Source organism: Cervus elaphus, chromosome 20, assembly GCF_910594005.1.
Source record: "Cervus elaphus chromosome 20, mCerEla1.1, whole genome shotgun sequence".
Taxonomy (NCBI): domain Eukaryota; kingdom Metazoa; phylum Chordata; class Mammalia; order Artiodactyla; family Cervidae; genus Cervus; species Cervus elaphus.
This window is the reverse complement of record NC_057834.1, coordinates 49,201,938-49,220,444: the sequence shown is the minus strand read 5'-3', so window position 1 is coordinate 49,220,444 and position 18,507 is coordinate 49,201,938. Positions and strand designations below refer to the sequence as shown.

At 40.1% G+C, this 18,507-nt stretch overlaps 1 protein-coding gene across 1 annotated transcript in view; it reads right to left on the bottom strand.

Moving 5' to 3' along the window:
* Positions 1-18,507, bottom strand: part of SPAG17 (sperm associated antigen 17) — a 235,476-nt gene that overhangs the window by 170,023 nt on the left and 46,946 nt on the right. Inside the window, exon 4 of the mRNA XM_043875734.1 lies at positions 5,151-5,282. Within this exon, the coding sequence (XP_043731669.1) occupies positions 5,151-5,282 (132 nt within the window). The remainder of the gene's footprint in view (positions 1-5,150; positions 5,283-18,507) is intronic.

Below are 18,507 nucleotides of genomic sequence, written 5' to 3'. Positions count from 1 at the left end.
GTAGGTCTAATGTCTATCTGATGTCTGTCTCCGGCAGGAGCCTTTGTGATTCAGCCAACGCTATCCTACATCCATAAGGGAAGAGAGAAGGGCTGAGGACATTTGGAGGAATCCCAGGAAATCTAGTTCTAAGAGATTCCCCCAGAGACAAGCTCATTTCTGGGCTGGGTGGTTGGGGTGGGTGGTGAGATTGGATAAAAAGTCAGGATTCCCTTGGGAATTGGTGGTTTCTTTGAGCAGTTCCCCCACTTAACCTCAGAATGTTGTGCGTGCGTGCTAAGTGGCTTCAGTTGTGTCCGACTCTCTGTGAGCCTATGGACCGTAGCTTGCCAGGCTACTCTGTCTATGGGATTCTCCAGGCAAGAATACTGGAGTGGGTTGTTGCACCAGGGGATCTTCCTGACCCAGAGATTAAATCTGTGTCTCTTATGTCTTCTGCATTGGCAGGTGGGATTTTTACTACTTGTATGCAGTATAACTAGCAAGTTGGTAGAACCCACTGAGTAGTCATTTGTTCCTATAATGAGGCATTTCTGGGAAGTTCTCTACTGATTGCCAGCCAAAAGTTCTATTTTGTATAATTATTGAGACACAGAAGCGGTTTGTACAGTGGTTAAGAACATGATCTTAAAGTCTGACAGTTCTGGATTTAAATGCCAGCTCTATCTCCATTCAGCCATTGGAAATTTACTTAACTTTTCACATCCTCAGCTTTGCCATCTGCAAATCGAGAATAATACTCTGTACCTCATAGAGTCATTTAAACAGTTTAAGTATAGTGCCAAGCAGACAATAATAGTAGCTAATTACTATTATTAGCTCCTGTAACTGTAGCTATTTGTATTTGTATTTGTTTTAAATACGTATATTTCTTTACATTCCCCCCAAAGTCTGTAAAAGGTTTCATTAATTAATAGCATCCCAATTAGGAAAGCGTTGCTCTAGTTTACAGACAAACCGCCAAGGAATCATACATGATTTACCCTGAATCACTGAATTTTATAGCTCTTCAGATCCAACGATTCTGTTGGTAGTATCCTCATTTCGATAATCCAGCCTCAAAGAATTCCACGCAGTTAGTAAGGCAAGTTATTCCCTTCCGGAAACCACATGGGTCCCTCTAAACTGAGTTTCTGCTCTTCCTCTGTTTGATTTCTTAAAATAGTTTCTGAAGATTTTAACCACAACTGAATCAAATCTAACCAGCCTGTAATTTCCTGGTATGTCCCTATGGCCTTTCTTTTAAAACAAAACACACATACAAAATGGCATTACATTGGCTGGTTTCCAGTGTTTCGGGGTTTTAACTGGAGTAAGCTGGAAAACGTCAATGAAAGTTACCCTAATTTCTCTTTGTCAGTCCTTTGGAGCAGGTTCTGGGTTGTTTGGGTTTCATCATGATATCTTATCAAATTTAGGTGCTTTTAATTTTGAGTTGTTTTAAGAAAAGTTTACCAATACCAGCTGTCCATGTTCTTTACTGCATGTCTTCCTTCTCTTTAGTTCTAGGACATCGAAAAATAAGGCAACTTGTACTAACTTGTACTAAGTAGGTAAGTCAGAAAGAGAAAGAATTTCTCTGCTTTTATATAAAAGATATGCCAAAAATATCTAAGACAATATGGACTGGTTATTTGAATTCACAACTTAAAAGCACAGTTAGAATATATTTAGATCTTTCCCCAAAACCTATCCAAAGGTTCTGAACTCAACTCAGATGTACAGACTACATTTAGTTTGGCTGATTATTTAAATTAGTTAATTTTTTGGTTTGTTTTATAGCCATTTAAATTTTTTCCCAGATTAAATGTTTTCTTTTAGCTGAATTCTCCATGGATTTTAAATATTTTGATTCGCAATGAAGTTTTTTTGGTTTTTAAAATGTTCATAATTAATATATAACCTAATAGTTGTAATTAAAAAGAAAAAAATGTGAATAATATTGTAATATTCAGAAAATGACTAAATTAAAACATGGTTCAGAATAGAAACAAATTATTTTAAAATTATAATGTTTTTAAAATGTTCATAATTAATATATAACCTAAAAGTTGTAATTAAAAAGAAGTAAAAATGTGAATAATATTGTAATATTCAGAAAATGACTAAATTAAAACATGGTTCAGAATAGAAACCAATTATTTTAAAACTATAATGAACCTTATGAAAATATATGTCCCAGTAGATTGTTTCTCTAAATGCTTATTTCCATAAATGTTTGTTAACAAATTAACAATTAACAACAAATTGATAATGATATAACTAAAAATGCACAATAAATGTTCAGATAATGATGTGTGCAAGGAAAATTCATTTTCAAACAAAACATTCTCCTATTCAGATTTTAAGATAAAATCTAATTTGGGATTAATTATATGAAAGAATCATATTCAGAAGTTCTGAAATGTTAAAATACATTTCTAGAAATAAAGTATATTTTCTTCATGATATGTATGTTTGGAAATAACCAACAAGATGTTTCCAAACAGATAAAAGTTTCAAAATATATTCAACTTACTACAATTAGAGGCAGGAATTTGTCTCCTAGAGATTTACATGCTAAAGGTTCCAAACTGTTCTAAGAAATATCTTCCTTGTATTATCTCTTATAATATTAATTATCCAGCGTACTTTCTTCATAGACAAAGAAAATGCAATGTTAAGCATAAAGTATTATAAATGATTAAACTTAGTGGAATCTAAACTAATGATATTTTTACTGTATCTGGCTATTGGAACTATATTATTAAGCATAGATGGTTAAAACAGAATCAAATATGTAGTGTACATTACATTTTTTTCCACTGGACAAAAAGGACAGGGACCTAATTATATTACTGTTTTTTGTCCATATAGTCTCCCTAGTATTTTCTATAACTACTGCTATGAATAATTGTCAAGCATTCCTTTTAAAAAAAATACAATTCCAAAGATTCAACAAAGAAGAAACAAAACACTCTGGGTTGTACAAGTGTAAACATATAACTAGTATTTGAGAGAAAGCAACTATATATATATTTCATGTTGATGTTAAAAAGCTACAGAGAGAGAGTCACTCCTCTTGCAGGAATCTCAGAGTCTCACCTGGGGTTCACAAAGAAGAAATTGGATAAAGTCCTCTTTTCTTTTTTTCATTTTCTAATCCACAACGTAGCGTCAGTTTTCAAGCTTTATACTTATTTTGCTTTCGGCTCAATTCCCTGGCTGACAAGCATTAACCTCAATTGTTCTAAGTGACCTGCTGGGCAGTGTTGTTGAAATGAACATAGATTATGTCACCCCTCCAAAAACTCCCTTAGTCTTGCCTTCACTGAGATTACTTTTCTGGAGAGTACTCCCTTCCTTTCAGTTTTCATACATTTACTTAGCACTGACTCATGTGGCTGCACCTCAGAGATTTGGGGTTGGTGTTTTGGGAATCCAATCTAATGAAGATACCGATTAGATTATGTAATTGTCTCTTAATTGCTCAAAGAGTTCTCTTATGCATCTATTACTTTTCTATTTTTATAAATCTAAAATTCAACCCCCAATTCCTTAAGACTTAAATTTTCAACAAAAAGATTATTTCTGTATCTTAAGAATTTCATAACTGCATTATTACTTTGTTCACATTTCAAAGAAATAACAGTGCAGAAATAATTTTATATTGTTAGCTTTAAAAACTTCCTCAGCTTCCAGGATATCCCATTTATTGTTACTTAAAATTTGTTAACTGAAATCTAAAACCTACTCCTATCACAAACAACCACTGACTTAAAACAGGTAGTAAACAAGTAAATTGACACTCAGCAAGTAACTTACATTTGTGGGTGCTGTGGGAAAGCACAAAGCTAACAGAAGATGTAAGAATTTTCAGAGGACTCACAGTCTACTTTTTATAATTCAGATTCCCATGTGACACTGGAATTTTAAAAAGGCAAGAAAAGCTGTTTCTATACTAGTTTCAAATTTTCCAATTTTTATTATGCCAAGTCTTAATGTCCCTGAGTTCCCTGAGTATTGCTTAAGGTACAAATCTCCTGTACCCGAGAGAAAGAGCTTCATATAGATGGAAAACTGTACCATCAACTGGGTTCATATAAGTAGAATTTTCCTGGGAACAATATATATCACTCTAGTAAGAGACTAAATAGGGAATCTCTTTGAAAAACATAAAGCCCTTTATTACAAATATGAGGTGGCATTATTATTGTTTTTTCCTGTGATTATCCTGTCAAGAGTTCAGTGCAAATAGGAAAGCCAAATTTGGTGGGGGTGGGGGGGTGGGGGTGGGGAGTCTTACAAAGAGGAAGTAGGTATTATTGGAATGTGTTCACTTTTCTCTTTTTTCTTCCATGACTTCATTTTGCTTTCCCATTTAGAGGCATAAAGAAACAATTTACTTATAAATGCATTTCATACAAACACATGCACACATACTTATTACACATGTGCATACAGAAGCATCTGACTTTCCAAAAATATTTCAGCATAATTTGGAAAATAAGAAAAACATTTCTCATTTTGACAAAGGTTAAATAGCAAACGGGTTTGCAACTGGCACCAGTTTGCTAAAAGGACTTTAAAATATTTTTTTTCAAATGAAAAATACAAATCTTTGGAAAACACACAGATTGACTTCACATGCAAATGAAAAATCTATATGTGAAGAAATAATCAGGTACATAATATGGGAGTAGAAGTGATGGATTGCTGCTGAAATATTTAGATTATTAGGAAGGTACAGATGTAGCCTATTATTTTAACAAGTACTCCATTGAATATCACGTAAAATATTTTAAATAGACCCTGACTTTGCGGGGTTTTCTCACCTTTTTATATTCTCCTAATTCCGTGTCTCTCCCTGGTCTCTCCTTAATATGTTCCTAGCGTATAAACAGACTACCATAAAAACGACCTCAGCCACATGCCCTGGAATATTGTCGCATTTCAGGGGAACTTACTTTTAATGGGTTTGTCTTTGAGAAAATGTAATTCCTCCAATAGCTCTTTGGATAGACTTTTCCCCTAAAAAGTTGAGGCGACAGTTAAACGTGCTAGGTAACACTTCGTGGCAGGCTTACGGAGAGAGGAAGTGCCCTAGAGAACCTGGCCGCGGCTCAATCACTCTTGCTGTGTTTAAAAACCCACCATTGCCCGCCCGGTACCTTCTTCTCACTTTCCCGTCGCTGTTGGTCTTTCAACTTAATCTGAAGAAGCTGAAATTTCAGGAGTTTCCCTATCAGTGGTAAGGTTAATTTCTCTCCGCTGTCCATAATTGCTTTTGCTGCCGTTAACACCTATGAAGAAACACAATTATTAGGAACGTGGCATTTTATAACCTTTGGCATGGCTGTCAGTGATGAAAAGATGAAATGGTATTCTGACTTTTGTAATATTTGTCTTCCTGCAAAGGTGCCTCAGTGCTGGCCCAAAAAATTAGGGAAAAATGCCCCAATGCCATAAAGAGAGGCATTTACCCTCTTCTCTAAATATATTGGGTTGTCTGAAAATGAACTTTTTCCAATAAGGGCTTCCCATGATGATGCTAGACTCAGGCTCCCAAAGAGGGGTGGAGGAGAGACAGGCGGGGCTCTGTGTCAGGATGACCGACGGGTCAGTTTCACGCTACAGAAAGTCTATTGTTTGGCGCAGCCAATAGCCCGAACTGTCAAACCTTGACTTATTAGGACGCTATAAATTAAGTAGGGCTTTATAATAATGGAAATGGCTATGTTAGCAGTCTTTTATTTCTTGGTGACCAAAGTCAAATGAAAGATAAAAGCTGTTTGACACGGAGGCGCCATGTGAACGTTGCTCCCCTACCCCCACCCGCTTGCAATTTAATGTTGATCCTGTTGGTATGCAGCCTAATTGGGGTGAAATAAGGTTATTGAGTTTTCTTTGGGTGACGACAGCCACTAGGAACATACAGCTGTATTGTCCAGATGTGTGGCACTGACAGCCTGTTTTATAACGGTGCTTTTTACAGCTTGTTTCCCCTAAATTTCACACAACTCTAACATCTGGGCCCTTTTCCTTGGAGCCCTATAACCACTTTATTTACTGCAAAAAAAATAAAATCATGTAAAATATACCATAAAAAGTTGCTACGTGTTTCTCTTTCTTCATGTTGTCTCCCTAATAAAGTTCACCGTCGGCCGGAAGCACTGTCACAAAAGTAATATAGTCAAAGTGTTTCTCGACTTTTGTTTTTAAGCAAGCATCGGATTTATTTATAACCTCGGGATGAATTAGGTGTTACTAAAATGTTCTGACATGTTGCTTTTCTCCCCCCTCGGAGCAATTACTCCTCAGGGCGCATATGGTGTCAATTTCAGAGCTTCCCGTCTCAGACAATGACCGCGCACACTGCATCTCATCAGGCTGCGTCTTGTCTGAGGTTCATACCAGTCCCTGGTCAGGGCTTTCCTGACCGATCCGGTTCCTTAGGACTTTTCACTTTGCCAAGGGAAATAGCTGGAAGGAAGGGAGATGGCTATTTTGCTTCTAACTGCAGATGGCCCTGTGGATTATCATAAGCCAAAACGTAACTGGACCGCCTGGAGACCACATCGGGGTTTCCTGCCTTGCGTTGCAGGAGGGGAAAGCCAGGGGGAGGACTCCTTTAAAGCTGCTGTTTCCAAAAACCAACGGAACAGACCAAATGTCAGAGAGCTTTGCGTGTGTCTAAGCAAACACCCTCCGTGAAACACAGCTCTCTGCTTTTTATGGCAGTTCTGCTCCTGCTCATGCGATTTAGGGAAAGGGACATGATGGCTGTGATTTCTGGGAGCTGGAAAACATAAGGGTACACCTGCAGAACCTCACCATTTAATGATGACCAGACTCGAGAGAGAAGGGAATCCTGAGGGGTTGGACAGTTAGTTACACATAAAATGAAAGCAGTCCGATTGGTTCCAATCTCAAGGGTAGGTGTACCTGGTTTGAAATGGTATGTTTCAATACCAGCTAAACAGCGTGCCGACAGTCAGGCTTCTTTGTGACATCTGGTTCAAAATACACAACTCTGAGTTTGTAAGGCTCAGAGCAGTCTAGCATGGGGTGTTTCCCTGTGATGCAAATATAATGACAGCGTTGAAGGGAAGTCAACACTGGCCTGGGTCTCTTTTCCTGATGATCTGTGAAAACAGGATATTTACCTACGTCTGGGGTGGTGTGGGTGAAGCCTGCGTGGCGTCATGGTGATGGATGGGATGTCTCTGGAATTGCTTTTTATCCCCATGCCCCTACGAATGTTACCTCACGGTGTTAAAATGTACTCAAAGCACAACAAAACTTCCCAAGAGAAAGGTATTTTTCAGGCCATAAATGTTATTTCTGGTTCATCAAAAAACTGTCTGTAGAGAGCTGGATTTAAAACAAAAAGCCAGCAGAGCCTGAAAATAAGAATGACATCCTCCTGTGAAGTGGGGAGATGAGGAGCTGCAGGGCACCCGGGTTCTCATGGACACAGAGCCCGTAAGAGCAGTGGCGGGCGAATGCCCAGGAGGCGTCCTCCTTCCTGAACGGACCCAGTTGGAGGCAGACTCAGCACTGAGACCCACACTCCAGAGAAGCACACAGCCGTGCCCGTGGCATCATGAGCAACCAGCAGGCTTGTCCTTTCTGGAAGAGATGGGACTCCCACACGTGCCACTGTCTTTCTGTCCTTCCCCCAAAGGGAATGATCATGTGGCTCCTGGGGATAATTAAAGTAACTGAGAGTCTCCTCTGAAAAAATTCTCAGACTGAAAATTTTTATGGTATGTGGGTCATCCCTGGGAGAAAGTAGAAACAGAAAATTATTTACAAATGAATTTCTATGGAAAAGTCTTTCTTCTCACACCCCACAGTTCACACTTCCACCCACCAGGAATTGGATCTCAGATGAAAAACAAATCCTTAGAAATCTTTGTCTGAAGGGTAAGTCTTTGAAGGAAGAAAAAAATATGTGCAGAAGATGTAGATTTTAAAAGGTGGTGCAGTTTCTCGAGTAACATTTGAGAAAAGCTTCCCTCTCTTGCCTCACTTGTAGTAACTTAAGTAATAATCAAAATTTCAACCTTTCAGAATGTTAAGCATTCCTTGTCTAGTATCTGGGCTTCCCTGGTAGCTCAGATGGTGAAGAATCTGCCTGCAATGCAGGAGACCTGAGTTCAATCCCTGGGTTGGGAAGATTCCCTGGAGAATGGAATGGCAACCCACTCTAGCATTCTTGCCTGCAGAATTCTGTGGACAGACCATGGGGTAGCAAAGAGTCAGACAAAACTGAATGACTAACACCTGTCCAGTGTCTAGTCAGTGTGTGTGTGTGTGTGTGTGTGTATCTCTGTGTCTCTCTGTATGTATGTCTGTGTATCTGTGTGTGTGTATTTCCGTACGTCTCTGTGTGTGTGTGTGTTGGGGAGGTCAGATGCCAAGGGCTGTAGGTCTTGGGAGGACTGAGGGATACAAGAGAAATATGGCACAGTGAGCTGATCAGAGCTGTGGTGTAATTAGACAAAATCCCGTTTCCAGAACTAGGCAGAAAAAGTCCTAAGTGGGTTAAAACCTGGGTACTCATCAAGCCAAAATACCAAACAAATGAGCCTGACATGAGTCAGAAACTTAAAAAATGAGTCTTACAGGCAAGTGAGACTTATTAAATAGAGAAAAACTGCGGCCAGACAAGGCCTGTATGTGTCTCCTAGACCTACTCAGGCCAGACCACAGGGCCTGCCAGGCCTGTGGGAGATGTCCAGGTCAAGGTACCTGAGGTGCTCAGTTCTGGAAAAGTCCAGTGGAGGAAATTTAGCTTCAAACAGTGCAGCTGAGGCAGGAAGAAACATCTGTGTTTTACTGTGTGAAGGTCTGATTTTGAGGGTGGATGCCCTTTGTCTTCTAGGAGGTTTGTGATTCTGAGCACACTAAGAAATAAAAGCATTTCACTCTATATCACTGGCCTGCCTCAAAGATTTATGTCTTATTTACTGTCTAATGATCTGATCCAACAAAAACATACCAAATGAGCCAAATTCTTTGCTTGCTTGGGGATCAGGCCCACCCACAGCCACCAGTGCCCTCCTCTCCGCTCTTCATCCTGCTCTGAGGATCCTCCCCGCGTTAGTAGTAAGCATGGCATCAGTCAGGACAACACTTACAACTGCTCCACAGGTTCCCAGGAGAACCAAATGTATGCATGTGTGCAAATGTATGTATACATATATACATATAAACATATACACATATGTATATATGTATATGTGTATATATGATAGATAGCTTCCCTTGTAGCTTAGTCGGTAAAGAATCTGCCTGCAGTGCAGGAGACCCAGGTTTGATCCCTGGGTTGGGAAGATCCCCTGCAGAAGGAAATGGCAACCCACTTTAGTATCCTTGCCTGGAAAATCTCATGGACAGAGGAGCCTGGTGGGCTGCAGTTCATGGGGTCTCAAAGAGTTGGGCATGACTGAGTGACTAACACTTACATTTGACACATATATGATAGAGAGATGATAGGAAGATAGAGAGGACTTCTATGGGGTCTGCAGATCTGCCGCCTGGCTTCCCTGGTGTGCTTACCAGGAGGCATGTGGAACAGCTTGCGTTGCTGCTTACCTTGCTGCATGTTCAATCCAGGTGAGTTCTAAGGAAGGGTAAGACTTTGGATCTGCATTTCTCTTGCCTGGAGCAAGCCACCGGAAGGAGGTGTTGGGGAAGAGGGAAAGGTGCTTATGTTGGCAGAGAAGGGAGGGGTGATGGGAGAGGCATAAGGTGAGGGAAGACTTTCCCTCCAATTGTTCCAAATAGTCACCCTTATCCTAAAAATCTCTTGGTTTCAGGGTCTTCCTTGAGTGTCTGTTTGTTAGAGTAGCTGTAAAAATGCATAAGACATGATTTCACATTTAACCCATTATTCCTGCATCAGTGACTTAGGGTTGGTTTGGAGATGTAAAGACATCAGCAAATAAGGAACAGAATCCATAAACCTGACTCAGTCCAGACTAGACCAGGGATGAGCAAATAGGTCATTAACATGCTAATTTTATTTGTTCATTTGTTTTTTCATTCATTCATTCATTTGGTATCACATTCTCTTGTTTCTCTCATTTAATACATGACTAAGTATAACTCTTCCTCGTCATGGTACGAAGTCCAAACAGTACCAGAAGGACATACAGTGAAAAAAAAATGCTTCCCCAATCTCCTCCATTCCATTGACCAATTCTTGTCTTAAAATAATATCCTATGCAAATATAGACATATATCTTTTTATATTTTAATACAAATAGTATCACACTTTAATATTGTCAGGTGGTTTGTGTTTTTACATCCACAGGTAGCCAGGACAGCTTTCTATGCTGACATATATTGTTTGCATATGCATTTTTAAATTATTGGCATAAACCTCTATTGTATGGCTATTTGGTCATTTACCTAACCAGTTTCCAACTGATGGACATTTCAGTAATTTCAGGTTTTTTTTTTTTTTTCTATTAAGCTCATGTGTATTTTAAATATTTATTGATATTTCCAAATTGACATCTGAAAAGTTAGCAGCATTCTTGTTTCCACCACTGTATGAAAGCATCTGCTCCCACACGGGCCCTTTTAACTGGATATTCTCCAACTTTTGTCTATGTTCATGCTGACAGATCTGTGATTGTGGAAATGTTCTTTATCTGTACTGTATGACAGAGAAGCCACCAGCCACTGACTGCTATTGAGCACTTGAATATTGCTAGTGTGGCTGAGGAACTGAATTTTTAATTTTATTTAAAATGAAAATGTAAATAGCCACGTGTAACTCGGGGCTTCTGTTTTGGTCAGGACATGTCTGTGCTGCAATAAGAAGTGGAAAAATTACTATTTCATTTAAAATTATGTTTATTTAAGACAACAAGGATTTATTGTATAAGCACAGGAAAATATGTTTAACATCTTATTATGACCTATACTAGAAAATAATTTATATATATATATATATGTATAACTGAATCACTTTGCTGTACATCTGAAACTAATACTATATTGTAAATTAACTATACTTCAATAAATAAAATAATGTTTGTTTAATCATCCCACCACTTTGTCCCTTTGATTTTACCCTTAAAACTGAAAGAAAAGATATTTTTATGGCACCATCCTTGGCAAAGTTTATTAAGGTAGGAATACTCATATGCATTATTAAATAATAATGGTACACTCAGATATTACCCAGTGAAAGGTAATGGAAATTTATGACTTCCAGGCTAAGATATTTTTTTCTGCTCGTTTAAGAAATACGCCGTTGAACAGGTGAGGATAAATGGGACTTGCCTGAGGCATAATTTAGAAAGATACAGAGTGCCTTTTTGCTTTCTAAATCCCTCCTGCCACTAAAACAGAACAGATTTAACTTAGTAACTCACTCTGAATGAATTTTACTATACCAGTGAGTAAGCTGTATTATAAGGTTTTATCCTTTAGTTATAGAAGGAAAGGGACTAGCAACTGATGATGTAGTTTCAAGCAATAAGTAATAGGTGTGACAACTGCTAATTTCGGGTGGAAGGTGACTACTGTCTTTCACCTGAAAGCCTGAAATACCTGAGGCTGACTCTGAAGACGAATATAGTATCGCTTTTGTGCCCCCAGAAGACTGCAGTGGGACAGCAGCCTTCCGGCCATGACTAGTTTCCCTTGCACCCACCCTCACGTTTCACTGCCTGGAGTTGTTCTTACACTCCACGACTAGGTCTGCAGGGGAAGGACTGTGCAGGGAAAATGGAAATAACCTTGGGAGTAGGCTCAGAGGAGGAGCCATCTGAGAGGATGAGAGGGTGGGTGGGGCAGAAAACCAGCAAGACAGCATCTCTGTGCTGTGGGGAAGAATACAGGCAAGGAAAACTGCTCTAGGAAGTAAGACCTGGGACTTGTCTGTGTATGATTGTGTCTGAGTGTTTGTGCATGTGTGGTGTGTGTATGTATGTGTCTGTGCCTGAGTGTATCCATGTGCATGTCTGTGTATGTGTATATGCATGTCTGCACAAGTATGTGTGTTTATGTGTTCAGCTGCCTTTGGGGATGGTAACGACCATTAAAAGATAGTTTTTAAAAGCACTGGGAAAATTGAGACAGTAGATATGCAGCATTGGTAAAAAGAGAAAACTAACATCTTTGGTTGGCACCTTGAAAGTAAAACTGTTGATTATTTACCATTTCTAGCTAGTTATCCTGCAGAACACAAGTTCTTATGTTTATCAATAACATGTCAGAATATATATCTATATTTCCATCAAAGTAAACTGTAACTTTATGTGCCATCTTCAAAGTTTGCTGCTTGTGTATTCTGCTTTTGTCCTTTATATGCTATGCGTGTACATGTTCATTCACCCAGTTGTGTCTGTCTCTTTGAGACCTCATGGACTGTAGCCCCGCAGGCTCCTCTGTCCATGGGATTTCCCAGGCAAGAATACTGAAGTGGGTTGCCATTTCCTCCTCCAGGGGATCTTCCCAACCCAGGGATCAAACCCATGTCTCTTGCGTCTCCTGCATTGGCAGGTGGATACTTTACCACTGAGCCACCTGGGAAGCCGTATATATGCTATATATACTTATAAAATGACAAAGTCAGAGGAAGTACTGCCCCAGTGTAAGTGTGTATATATGTGTGTGTGTGTTTTTCACAAAATTTTCAATGGTTAGAGTGAAAGGTGGGTGAAAGGTGGGTGAAAGGTGGGTGAAAGGTGAGTGAAAGGTGCTTTAGGTGGGACTGATTCTAAATATTTGATGAAAAGGACGGATGAGCAGGTGATTTCAAACAACTGAAAAAGAGCCACGTATATAGAGATTCCCTCATAGGAAAAGATTCCTGTTGGGAATTTAGGTCTTTGGGTTCAAGGGATGATGAACCTGCTGCTGAAGCCACAACTGCACATGGGCAGCATAGTACAGAAGCACAAGCTGCGTTTGTATCCCAGTCTTCTCAAATGATACCACTGGGTAGCCTTGGGAAAGTTCCTCAATGCCTTTAAGCCTCACTTTTTAAGCTACATCCGGGTTTCTCAACAGTGGCACTATTGACAATGAAAACCAGGTAATTCTTCATTGCAGAAGGCTTTTGTGTGCACTGGAGGCTGTTTTTTACCGCATCCTCTGGCTACCCCAATGGTGACAAGCAAAGTTATATCCAGAGATTGCCAAATTTCCCAGGGAACAAAAACATCCTTGGTTGAGGACCACGGATAAACACAAGGAGGATATGAATCGTGCTTATTTCACAAGACTATATTGAGAGTTGAAGGCAATAATAATGCACAGAAAGGCCTAGCAAGACTTCGGTGAATGACATACACACAGAAAACCCTCACTAAAATGAGCTCTTACTGTTCTTACGCTTGCATCCAGAGCAGGATTAGAATTCTTGAATACCTTTCAGTTCAGGTTGGGGGAGAGAGAAAAGGAGCAGAGCAATGTGCATTTGGGCAGGCAGGAGGGGACCTTAATCTGTTACCAGGTGGTGGTAACCTGGATGCGCCTTTCACTTAACCCTTCCTCTGTTCTGACAAGGACAGATCAAGGTCCATTTAGAGAAAGCAGAGATAAAAGCAAAAGGTGTAAAAACAGACTTCATTATGGTGCATAATGGGAGGGTATAATGGGAGAGGGGAGAGAAGGAGGCAGTCTGCTATTCTTAATTTCTTCTAAAACTAGAGGGAGGAAAGATCTGAGTGTTCTGCAACGCCTCAGCTTCCTTTCTGTTCCCTCCACTCTCTTCCCTCTTCATTCCTCCTGCATTTACTGAGTGCCAACTTCATTGCATTACTTGATCCTTTATGTGTCAAGTCTATCCAGCTCACATTCTTTAAGTAATGAATAATTTCCAACGAGGCATAATTGGAAAAACAGCTGGAAGGAGCAGGGTTAGCAGTGAGAGAAGGCGATGGAGAGAGACAGAGGAAGAGGAAAGAAAAGGAAGAGGAATGACTGAAAAATATTTTCTCACTTTGAGCAGAGGAAAAGAAAATAATCAAGCAATACGAAGCTGTCCCTACATAAATTTCAAGGTGATGGAAGATCTAGGTTCCATATAGATCATCCTGTCTGTCTCACGGAACTGGAACATTATGAAAGGGCTCAGACCACAGCTTAGTGAGAAGTTCTTAATGATGATAAATATCTAGAGCAGGTGACTCCTGGATCATTTTCAGCTGTCCATAATTAAACTGGTATCCATCTCTCGACAATGTCAGGGCTGTAAAATAATTCCAGTCATTGGACCCCTTACATCTGTGCTGAAATGAAATAATATTTGGCAGTAACAAGGAGTCACTGAAACTAAATAAACAACCCCTTTCAAGACTACATAAAAGTCGGTAACATAATAACATTTGACAGGGATTAAGACCTCTTTGGGGCCGTAAGGAAGTGTCAGAAGCAGGAATAACAAATACATGGACGGCAGAACAGATCTATGCTCTAACAGACATGGATAATTTGAAATGTGATGAATTTCCCAAGGGAAATGTGTACTTGGAACACCTAGTTTGCACATGTCAAAAAGCACAGGACTTATCTTAGGAGCCTTTGTTGGGGTTACTCTTCCAAAGAAGGATAAAAGCAAAGTTTCCCCTTTTCATTAAGGAGTGTTTGGGTTTTTGTATACCTGCACAATATATACAGGCACGTGAAACTGAATGTGATAACATGGGGAAGGATGGTGAGAAGTTCAGGTATATATTAGCTTCAGGTATGCATTACTAACATATGAAACTATTACCATGGTAATTTTTCTTTTTTAGATCAAGCCTTTTTCTTCAGTCCCAAGATGCCCCCACCCCTCTGATGTCATTCTTGGTTCTTTCAGCTTGTAGTGAAAGCTACAACTGAACAACCTTCTGATTTTTTGAACCTTCCCTAAGGGAGTCAGCTTTCTTGTATCATAGTTAGTTGTGTCCAGGGTTTGTAATCTCTAGGAGCTTGGAAGGGCAGGTCCTGATCTGATTTATCTTTCTCCACCCCTACACAGAATCTTATGCATATGTCATTCAATAATTTTAAAATGGTCTTTGGAGTTATTTCTTCCTTGATTTGAAGGTAGGTGTTTTCAAATGTTCATAGCTACTATCATAAATCTCCATGAGTAGATTGCAAGTTATCAGCAGGTTATCAGGCAGAGTAACACACAAATGGTTACACAGCATATACTATGTGCCAGATAAGGATTGTTCCAACAGTAGCACCAAAATAATTTAAGGACTGCACTTTAGATGGGCTTCACAGGTGGGGCTAGTGGTACAGAACCTGCCTGCCAATGCAGAAGACGTAAGAGATGCGGGTTCGATCCCTGGATCAGGAAGATTCCCCGGAGGAGGGCATGGTAACCTACTCCAGTATTCTTGCCTGGAGAATCCTGTGGACAGAGGAGCCTGGTGGGCTACAGTCCATAGGGTCGCAAAGAGTCGGACATGACTGAAACGACTTAGCATGCATGCACTTTAGATAGTCTAACATTTAATTCTCACTTTCCCTTTGAGGTGGTGGCTCATTATCCCATTTTACAGATAAAGAAACTGAGGCCTGGCAATCACATAAGTAGTGGCTGTGGGATTTGAACTCAGGTTACCTGGATCCAAGGTGCTGTTCTTCATTACCACATTCTGTGGCCTCACAGAAGCCTTTTTACCCTGGAGCTGGAGTCACTGGGCTCCCATCTCCTATCCCAGCCCCTCCCCCATGTCTATACCCAGTCTCCATCTTAGCTGGAGGGATGTAGAGCTTTGTAATTTTTTTTTTTAAGATTAAATACTCTTGACTCTCTTACTCATTTTGTCTTTACCTGGTGCCTCCACTCTAATGAGCTGTATTTCTTCTTTTCCCCTGAGACCTAGTGGGAATCTGAGACTGGGAGCCCTCAGTCCTAAAATAGCTCTGAAGGGTGGCAGACCATGCTATTTTGGGATAAGAATTATTTTGAACTAAAGATACTTGAAAAACAGATCCCTCTGGGGACTTGCTGTTCCAGGGGTGGACCCCTGTGCACTAGAAATAATCCTAAGCTCTCTGGTCCAGGATTGTTTCAGGATGAGCTTGTGACCTACTTCAGCCCAATGGGATATGAGTGGTTTCCTGGGGTGGCCAGATCCTACCTCCTTAGTCATGACAGAGCTTTGGGAGAAGGCTGCAGCCATCCCACCTCCCTGGGAAATGGGTCGCCACACAGATGGGGAAGGGTCATTCCTCATAGTTACAGGAAGTGGGGTTTAAGCCCATGGGCTAAAGCTGACCCCAAAACCTGTCTAGACTTCTAGTTATACAAGCTAGCACACTCCCTTTTGTTTAAGCCAATTATAATTTTTTATTTATTTATTTTTTTTGGTGAAGTTAGAAGTAAGGTGATCAACCTGGTACCGATATGGTGAAATTCATGCCTTCAAATTAACAGAGAACATACAAATTAACTTAAAACATACACACATACACACACACACACACACACACACACACACACACAGTGATTATAAGGCGTGTCTCTGTACATTCAGCTTCCAGCTTTGTTAGACTGTCATTTGCTTCTAGTGCTGGAGGCATGTAGGCTGGTCAGAGGTGTTCTAATTTGCTCAGAGGCTATAGACCAAGAAGTGGACAGGCAAGCAGTACCATCTGGGGGGAACGAGCAAAGCGTGAACATTCTCTGGCCCTTCTCAGGTCACCGTTACTTTGGCAGAACTCAACAGATAACGCTTTGATGGTACTTCTGTCCCTCCAACTCCAATAGTACCTAGTACAAGTGCTCAAAATGAAAGAATGGGTGGATGGATGAACATTGGACAATGGAGAATGTGAGGAGGGGACAGAATAAGTGGGTCCATTGTACAGTTCTGGGTGGGTGGTAAGGGAGAGGCAGAGTATAGATGGAGAGAGTTCATCCTTGAGAAGGATGGCCTCTTTCCTGACCCTGTGAATAGCATATGGACATAGGTGAGACTGCGTGTCTTCAAGCACAGGCTTGGAAGTACCTGGATGCTTGTTGAGAAGATGTGTTCCTGGACTTGTCTGAAGATGCCCCTGATCCCCATCACTGTGGCTGAGATCTCGAATAGGTATTTTTAAATGAGCTCTCCAGGTGATTCTGAGTGTTCCCACTTTGAGGACCACTGACACAAGATGGCAAGAAGAGGTTAGAAATCGGAAAGACTCACACCAAAGACCTTCCTGCAAAAACCTTCCCAGATCCCTGTCTGATGCCATTCTCCCTGGTCCCACTCCTCGGCCCTTGTTCATACTTTCAACCAGGCTCCTCCTGCAGGCGTGCCTTTATTAGCAGTCTTGCATGTGTGTCCTTCTTGTGCAATGGACCTTAAGCTTGGACAGGGCTCTGATGATGGCTTCCCTCTTTCTGTTCCCTCATAGCATCTAAAATCTGCTTTGAAATCACTTAAAGCAAATATTCCCTGTTCTGAATTTAGACAACAGCGGGTCTCCTTCCATTATCACAAGAAATCTGAAAATGAAATTACATAATCATTTTGCTTTAATGAATTCCATAATTACAAAGCACAGCCAATAAAAATATGATTAAGCGTTCAACCTTAACAAGTTTTTAATTTATCAAATAGATTAAGATAAAAAATACAATGTTGCAGAGGGTGTGGTTAAATTGGAACCATTAGAAGGAATGGAAATTGGCACAAATTGTCTTGAATGCATTCTGACAATGTGTGTCAAGGGTCTTACAAAGATTTACATACTTTGATTCAGTAATTCTACTTCTTGAAATGTTCCCTAAGGAAACAATCAGGGTCCTAACTATTGGTAAACAGTCTAAATTTAGCAAAAGGGGAGTGGTTAAGTGAATTATTGAATAGGCTTTCTATTAGTATTATGTAGATACTGGATATGGTTTTAGAAAGAGGCTAATGTCATAATATGTGAAAAGGATATGATAGAAAGCCCATTAAATTCCTTTATTTTTTAACAAGTATACATCTCTGAATGGTGGAGTAGTCTACAGATACTTAGGTACTTACTACTATATGGGCTATGCTCTTTCTACCTTTCCCAAATTTTCTACAGTTAACATGTGTTACTTTCATAATAAAATGGCTAATAAATAAAACATACAATGTAAATGCTATACAGACTTTTTAACAGTGCCACCCCTCCATCCTCTTGCATAGTTTTTCCAGCACGCTGATTCTAGTATCTTCACCTCTCACATTACTTTCCAGCCCAGTATTCTTCAAAGGCTTCTATACTGAGAGGATAAAGTTTTCACTCCTTAGCAGGTCACACCAAGTCCTTGATGACCTGGCCCTGACACACCTGTCCAGCCTCGTGCCCTAGCTGTTGCTTCCACTTTCCCTCCTATCCTTCCAGGATACCCACTATTTGGAGTTTGTTGATTATGCTATGCTGTGTATATATCTGCCTGATTTTGCCTGGGCTGAATCCTGTGCCTAGAATTCCCCTTCCTCCTTCATTACTTCATAAATTCCCCATTCAGCTTTCTAGCCATTTTCCTAAAACCTTTCCTCCAAAACTTTAGAAAGATTTAGGCAT